The sequence below is a fragment of the Scylla paramamosain genome, chromosome 27 (genome assembly GCF_035594125.1).
Source record: "Scylla paramamosain isolate STU-SP2022 chromosome 27, ASM3559412v1, whole genome shotgun sequence".
Taxonomy (NCBI): domain Eukaryota; kingdom Metazoa; phylum Arthropoda; class Malacostraca; order Decapoda; family Portunidae; genus Scylla; species Scylla paramamosain.
This window is the reverse complement of record NC_087177.1, coordinates 21,325,360-21,333,708: the sequence shown is the minus strand read 5'-3', so window position 1 is coordinate 21,333,708 and position 8,349 is coordinate 21,325,360. Positions and strand designations below refer to the sequence as shown.

At 42.7% G+C, this 8,349-nt stretch overlaps 2 protein-coding genes across 2 annotated transcripts; one reads left to right on the top strand and one right to left on the bottom strand.

Moving 5' to 3' along the window:
• Positions 1-2,830: 2,830 nt before the first annotated feature.
• On the top strand, positions 2,831-3,281 carry LOC135114377 (histone H2B). Its single transcript, XM_064030280.1, has one exon. It carries the CDS (start codon positions 2,855-2,857, stop codon positions 3,221-3,223), a length of 369 nt encoding a protein of 122 aa, XP_063886350.1. The 5' UTR covers positions 2,831-2,854; the 3' UTR covers positions 3,224-3,281.
• A 489-nt stretch (positions 3,282-3,770) lies between these two features.
• LOC135114373 (histone H3-like) lies at positions 3,771-4,296 on the bottom strand. Its single transcript, XM_064030277.1, has one exon. The coding sequence runs from the start codon at positions 4,256-4,258 to the stop codon at positions 3,848-3,850; it is 411 nt and encodes a 136-aa protein (XP_063886347.1). The 5' UTR covers positions 4,259-4,296; the 3' UTR covers positions 3,771-3,847.
• Positions 4,297-8,349: the final 4,053 nt, after the last annotated feature.

Here is an 8,349-nt window from a genome sequence, read left to right as displayed (position 1 = left end):
CCTCCCCACTGGACTGTTTTATTTCCGCTCAGGAGATGGCTGCCGCGATCAAATGTGGCAAGCCGACTAGCCCTGGCGGCAGCAAGATAAACAGGACTATACTCTCTTATCTTCCAGCTTCGGCGCTAGCCAGATTAAGGGCAATCTTCAATGCGGCGCTCTCAGCAGGCTATTTCCCGGACGGATTCAAGCAGGCGGAGATGAGGATGATTCCTAAGGCCGGCAAGACTCCGACTCGTCCGGAGAACTACCGCCCCATCTCCCTGCTGGAGGTACCGGGGAAGCTGCTGGAGAGGGTTGTCTCCGCTCGGCTGCGCACCTATCTGGAGACGGGAAACCATCTACACCCAGCGCAGTATGGTTTCCGGAGCGGCAGGGGCACTGTAATTGCCATCGATCTGGCAACCGAGACCATCGCCATACACCAGGCCAATAGGTACCGCTGTAACTTGGTGCTGCGGGACGTGAGTAAGGCGTTTGACCGTGTCTGGCACCTTGGGCTGAAGTACAAGCTCCTTCACCTGGGGCTGCCTGCACCGGTTGAGCGCCTTCTCTGTGACTTCCTGGATGACAGGACGGCGAGGGTGAGGGTAGGGGGCCACCTCGGTCCAGCTTTTCCCCTCGCCACAGGAGTTCCGCAGGGCAGTGTGCTGTCGCCCACCCTGTACAGCATTTATACCAGCGATTGTCCAGCCTCAGAGGCTGGTATCAATTTACTGTATGCTGATGATGTCTCCCATATTATTTTCCACCCAGGTCGCTCCAGCTTGATGACGAACGCCCGCACTGCCAAAGAGATCGCCCGCATCAATGCCTTCGAGAGGGAGTGGAGGATCAGGACAAACCTGGCCAAGTTTAAGGTCGTCCCCCTCGCCACAAAGACCCCCGCCCCACTGCTAGTGGATGGGGATGATGTTGAGTTTAGCCCCAGGGGCACCCTCCTGGGGCTCTCCATATCCACAACTGGGTACACTTCACACGTGTCCCAGCGAGTGGCAAAAGCGAAGTCGGCCCTCACCAGGCTGTACCGCTTCAGGGATCTGACCACTGGTCTCAAGCTCCACCTAATAAAGGCTTTGATTTTGCCCATTCTAACTTATCCACCTATTCCCTTGCATGCTCTCTCTAAAACAGCCATCAGCAAGCTTCAGCGGGTCCAGAACAACGCCCTGAGGTTCGCCTTCGGCACCAGATGGGACGACTTTGTCACCTCGGCTGCTCTTCACGAAGCCGCATCCCTCCCAGCCGCATCCCAGAACGTCCGCCTTCACGATATGGCCGCCAGGGTTTGGGAACAGATGGATGCCGAGGGATGGGATCAGTTCCAGGCGCTGAGGACACAGCACGACGAGGCTCTACCCCGGGAACACGCCGGGTTCCCCAGGAGTCTTCGCCGAGTGCAAGACCCGCCTCCCGAACCCCGATACAGGTGAATGTTATATTTCCGTAACTCATTCCCCTATTAAATTCACAATCTACCTGTATCACTACTAGAAATTAGTCACTCTCCCCCCAAGCACTCTTTTACTGCTAGATAATTTGTCCGCAGATCACGCCATTATCATCACCGACTGCTGACTGAGAGAGAGCGAGCATCTGTCCTTCTCCTTCCGAGAGTAGAGGTACCGTGACGACAGTGGTGGACTGCAGCTAGCCACTAAGAGATCTGCCAGGCCTGATGACGCCCCCGGCGACACCGACGGCATACCCAGTGGTGGTTCCAGCATCGCGAACTTCCCCTCGCCCCCCCGCGCCCCGAGTCGCCGAGGGACCGGCCGACGTCCTGGCGAGGGGTAATCGTCCTCCGGGGTAGCCTGCTCAGCCCCCGGCAGCGGGACCGAGTTCGGGAAACGCACAGCTGAGGGGTTGGCTGGGGCTGACGGCGCCGCAGGCGTCGCCGAAGGCCTCCCCCTTGAACTCCCCCCCGAACCACCGACAGCGACTCCTAGAACCTCCGACATCGACCCGCGCCCAAGACACCTGCTCACCACCCTCTCCACCGTCGCAGGACTCCCGAAATAATCGAGTGTATCGTTACAGTGCACAGTGAACATCCACGCGTGTTCTGTGACTCTCATGTTTATTTTGTACGTGCTATTGTGACAATTTTTGCTCCCTCGTGTCTTTTTTCTTCTTAAGCATTAAGTACTCCTTAACGTTTCTACTGTGTCCCTCTGCATTTGACTCTCATGTTTATTTTGTACGTGCTATTGTGACAATTTTTGCTCCCTCGTGTCTTATTTCTTCTTAAGCATTATGTACTCCTTAACGGTTCTACTGTGTCCCTCTGCATTCTTTTTTCTTCCTCTCGATGTTTCCCCCCTTCTACCTTCGTCCTCTCCTCTTCACCTCTCTTAAGCTAGTGCATCTCTCTTACCATCCTCTTCTTGCACCGCCTTCTCCAAACAATCTACTTTATGTGTGTCTTCTAATTGCCCTTTACGACTCACCTGCTAACTCAGGTTTCCACCAAGAACTCATGTTCTGTAAATATTTTATGTCATTGCAACGTACTTGTAAATGTTATGTAAATATTATATGTAACCCTCCCCCACTCTATTCTATCTCACAGCAGTGCGGGTGGTTTTCCTCCGGGGACTCCGGTTTCCACCCTACAAATCGCTCGTGTACTGCCCTGTGACACTCATTACTTTACAGTAGCAAGCCGGACCGCCCGGCAACTTTTTTTTTCTCCCACTGTACTTCTATTTCTCCTCACTTTTTCTTCCCTGTGTACCAGTCTTGGTACACACACTGCCCCTTCTTGTAACACCCCCTTTTTTCTAAATAAAAAAAAAAACTTGAAAAAAAACTTGAAAACGCACACTCGTTCTCACAGCAGTACGGCGACACTATGCCTCCCAAAGCATCAGGAAAGGCTGCCAAGAAAGCTGGCAAGGCACAGAAGGCCATTGCCAAGGGCGACAAGAAGAAGCGCAGGAGGAAGGAGAGCTACTCCATCTACATCTACAAGGTGCTCAAGCAAGTCCACCCAGACACTGGCGTGTCCTCCAAGGCCATGTCAATCATGAACTCGTTCGTGAATGACATTTTCGAGCGCATCGCTGCCGAGGCATCCCGCCTGGCACACTATAACAAGCGCTCCACCATCACCAGCCGGGAAATCCAGACCGCTATCCGTCTTCTTCTGCCTGGTGAACTGGCAAAACACGCTGTTTCTGAAGGCACCAAGGCTGTTACCAAGTATACCTCCTCCAAGTAAACAGGCGGCCAGTATACTGCTGCCAGTATAAAATAATACCCGGCTCCATTGGAGCCACACTTGAAAAGGAAAAAAGATACAATATAGACAAATGCATTATTATTATAATTATTGTTATTATTATTAATATTATTGTTATTATTATTATTATTATTATTATTATTATTATTATTATTATTATTATTATTATTATCATTATTAATATTATTAATATTGTTGTTTTTATTATGATTATTATTATAATAATTATTGTATCATTATTATTATTATTATTATTATTATTATTATTATTATTATTATGCTTATTATTATCGTGATTATTATTCAGTGGAGATAAAGAAAAGATAAAAAAAATAGAGATAAAGAAAGATAAAAATTCTCCCAAGTGAAAGAGATATGGCCATGGAAGAGGGAATAATAATAATAATAAAAAAAAAAAAGGGGGAAGGATATTGAGTTGAAAGTCGAAAGTTAATTATTAACCTGATACTGAAAGATGGAAAATAAATATTTTCTTCCACAAAACCAAACAGATTGTCTATGAAAATTCTTTAATGAAAGAGATGTTTGGCCCTAAAAAGGGCCTAGATATTGCTGTTATGAAGATCATTCGTGGATGACTTCTTAGGCACGCTCGCCACGGATGCGACGAGCCAGTTGGATGTCCTTTGGCATGATAGTCACGCGCTTGGCATGGATGGTGCACAGGTTGGTATCCTCAAACAGACCCACGAGGTAAGCCTCGGAAGCTTCCTGGAGAGCCATGACAGCAGAGGACTGGAAGCGGAGGTCAGTCTTGAAATCCTGAGCAATTTCACGCACCAGGCGCTGGAAAGGCAGTTTCCTGATAAGCAGCTCAGTGCTCTTCTGATAACGGCGGATCTCACGGAGAGCAACGGTTCCAGGCCTGTAACGGTGGGGTTTCTTGACACCTCCAGTGGCTGGAGCAGACTTGCGAGCTGCCTTTGTAGCAAGCTGCTTGCGGGGCGCCTTGCCACCAGTGGACTTGCGAGCCGTTTGCTTGGTACGTGCCATAGTTGTGGTAACAACAACTCACAACGAACACTCAGCTGAGTCTGCCCGCGCTATCTATCTTTCTATATTTATAGAAAAGATGGGTGAGGGAAGAATAATATGAGTATAAGAGGATAGTGAGAAATAATGAAAGAAGTATAATATTAAAGATGGTGGGCTGTCCACCTTGCTATTTTACTTATTGATGTTATACTGTGTATTATGTGTTTGTGAGAATGTTTGTGTTCTGTGTGCTGACTTCATGTGATGGCACAGGCTGCGATATTTCTCCCTGTTACACCGCAGGCGAGTCGAGAGAGACTCTACCACTACTCCTTCGCCGACACCACACAACTCTTACCCCCTATAGGTAGGTCCCCGGGTGTCGGCGACTCAGGATGAGGTGCAACCCCCTCCCCATCTACCGCTTGCTGGGGGCCAGCAAGCCCTACCAGTGGCCAGTACCCCTCGGCTGTGCACTACGGTGTGGTGAACACCGGCGTGGCATACCGCCTCACCGCCGACTCAGGGCGCGGAGTGGGGAGAGAGGAGGCCAGCTACGAGTCCCATGTGAAGCATGTGTGCGTGTGTGTGCTGTTTAGAGTGTTGGAGTTACATAATATTCTTTCCTTTTCAGATGCCCCGTGTGTGCTGAGTTTTTGTGTTTGGCCATCTTCAGGAATACAGTGAGTAAAGGTAAGTGTTTTAAGGTGAGTATGTTTCCTTTATTTTCGGTTTGTTAATAGATTGGGTTGGGTATTGTTTTGCATGCCTGTAGGCTGCTAGGGAAATCACGGTGGTATTTTACTATTTGATCTGAGTTGTCTTTTAGGCTTTGATAGATAGGCAGGCCCAACTCATCAATTTTTTCCCAAATTGTCTTTGCTCTGTAGTGTAGACGTATATTGAGAGGTGCTGTTTTGGTGTGTATGTGTACTTGTTCTGTTGTCATGGTGTAAGGGTGTTTCTGATTTGTTGCAAATCTAAGTGCTTTGTTTTGAACTTTTTGAAGTTTGCTAATTTGGTTATTGCTCATTGTGTGTATAGGGATTGGAGGGTAATCAAGTATTGGTAGTATTAGTGCTTTTACTAAGTGTATTTTTATTTTCTCTGGCATGTTATGTAACTTGTAGAGTTTTTGTAGTGATGCTATTGCTATATTTTTACGCTCCTGTATATGTTTGTAGTAGCCACCTGTAGTTATGGTTAGACCAAGGCATTTGCCGGTACTTTTAAATTCTATTTCTTCTTCGTTAATGATGAGTGGAAAGGTAAGTTTTGATCCAAGGTGCAGAGGGGTGAATTTATTAACATTGGTTTTTATTTTCCAGTTCTTTTCGTAGTTATTAATTGCTGTTATTGCTCTCTCTGTTTTTATATTGAGCATGTTCTTGGACCTTCCTGGGTAGCCAATTATTTGTGTTATGTCGTCTGCAAAACTGATGTTAAGGGTTTGTATAGGTTGTTGAATATCATTGGTGTAAATTGTGAAGAGTGTTGGTGACAGAACACTCCCTTGTGGTACACCGCAGTTTAAATTAAATGTAGGACCAATGTAATGATTAACTTTAATGGATGCTGTGCGATTAGATAAAAAGTCGCATAAAAATTTTTCTATTGTAATAGGGAGTTGTAGTTGTAGGATTTTATGCTTAAGACCGAGGTGCCAGACTTGATCAAAAGCTTTAGATATGTCTCTTAGTATGACTTGGTACTGGCCTTTATCTGATTTATTGTGTGCTATTTGTTCTGTGATGACTGCTAGTGCTTGTGTGGTGCCTCTATTACTACGAAAACCGAACTGGTAAGTGTTATATAAGTTATTAATTTCTAGGTGTGTTTTTAGCCTTGAATTTATCACTCGCTGAAGGATTTTGCCTGGTACTTCTGCCCGCGCTTCCCACAAAATCCCTTTATATATGAATCGGGTGGGCCCGACGACTCCAACCCTGCCTTGTGATTGGTCAGAAACGTCCAGTGAGGCTCATTCTATTTTTTTCTTATTCTTGTCATAATTAATATTGTTATCTTTATTATTTTCATTTTTTTTTATTATTCTTCCTATTCTTATTCTTATTTATCCTACTTTTAGAGAGATGAGGCTTGTGCGCTCACCCATCCAAGTTCTGCCCGGACCCCCTGCTTAACCTTGCTGATCCCGCCGTCAGCTGATTGGTCAAGAGCGGAGAACAAGGTGTTGGGAGGGCTTATTTCTCTTATTCTTATTCTTTCCTGTATTGTTGTTGCATTGTTGTGCTGAAAATGTTGGAAAATATGCACTAAAATTCATTCATAATTCTACGACAATTAGCAAGAGAGATATATTATTACTTTTTTCCCGTATTTTTGTTCTTTTTATTCTTAATCTTCTTATTTTTATCATAATTGTTATTGTTATTTTATTATTTTCGTTTTTCGTTCATTCTCCTCATTCTTATTGCTATTTTTTTCTATTCTCAGAGAGATGAGGCTTTTGTGGTCACCCATCCAAGTTCTTCCCGGACCCCCTGCTTAACTGCGCTGATCCCGCCGTTAGCTAATTGGCCAAGACCGGAGAACTAGGTGTTGGGAGGCCTTCTTTCTATTATTCTTATTCTTTCTTCCCCCATTCATATCGTTGTATTGGAAATGTTGTAAAATATACAAAAGAATTCACCCTTCTATGACAATTAGGAAGAAAGACATGGGATGCTTTCTTTCTTTTTTTTTTATATTCCTTTATTGTAATTTTTCTTATTCTTGTTATAATAATTCTTACTGTTATCTTTATTACTTAAAATTTTCGTTCATTCTCCCTATTCTTATTCTTATTTTTCATTTTTTTTTTTTCAGACAGATGAGGCTTGTGTAGTCAGTCACCCATCCAAGTATTGCCCGAAACCCCTGCGTAATCTCGACGATTTCATTTGACAATACATATTTACTTATTTATTTATTATTATATTTATTAAAAAAAAAAAAAGAAGGAGAAAAGAAGATGAAGAATAAGGTATGTAATCGAAATACTCTCTCTATACTGTAGCAATAGTTTAGCTGGATGTGCTTGTATTGTGTCAAAAATACTTGCAATATCTGCAATTGTAACCTGCAGTGTCGGCATAATGCATAATTAAGCAATGAAAAGAAAAATTAATAAAAGAATAAATGGAAAAAAGAAAGAAAAAAAATACAATTAACAACTAAATATATTAGCTACCCCTCTACGTTTCTTTATCACTGCAGAAAAATGGAAACATTTTAACGTAGACTTGTCAAAATTCAACCGAAATTAAGGGTTAAATAAGGATTGTCACCCCTTCCCCAGAGGATATTCATTGTCTTTGAATATATATATATATATATATATATATATATATATATATATATATATATATATATATATATATATATATATATATATATATATATATATATATATATATATATATATATATATATATATATATTCTTTTTATTTAAAGTCTTATTTACTTATGTTAATTCTTCCTCACTAAGAGACAGAGAGAGAGAGAGAGAGAGAGAGAGAGAGAGAGAGAGAGAGAGAGAGAGAGAGAGAGAGAGAGAGGTAACGTCCTTGAGGATAGCAGCTCGTCTACGCTCCGCTCAGTGATCAGCGTTAGAATGTAATTCCTCATTTCTTAAAAAAAAAAAAAAAAAAAAAAATTTATTTAGGGGGCTTGCTGGAAACAAACTACAATGGAGGAAAGAACAATATGTCTGCTATATGACCCACCCAGTTAAATTTTCAAGAAGCAAACGCAAGTGGGAAAATACGAGGAAGATAAATTTTCATTTATAAACGTTTTATGGTAATTTCTGCCACGCCTTCCTCTATTCATCAAACGTCACTGACACTTATTCCCTTTATTTTTTACTTTACAGAATCTTTTGTAGTTCAAGACTCTAGAGGATATGTGCTTTCATAAGGTCTATAATGCTTTGCTTATCATAGAGACATAAAAAAAAAAAATAAATAATAATAATAAAAATAAATAAATTAATTAATTTAAAAAATCAAAATAAATAGATATATAAATTAATTAATTAATCAAAAAATTTCTATGCTTCACCTTTATAGCATTCGTATGAATGTCAAAAGAAAACAAAAAAAT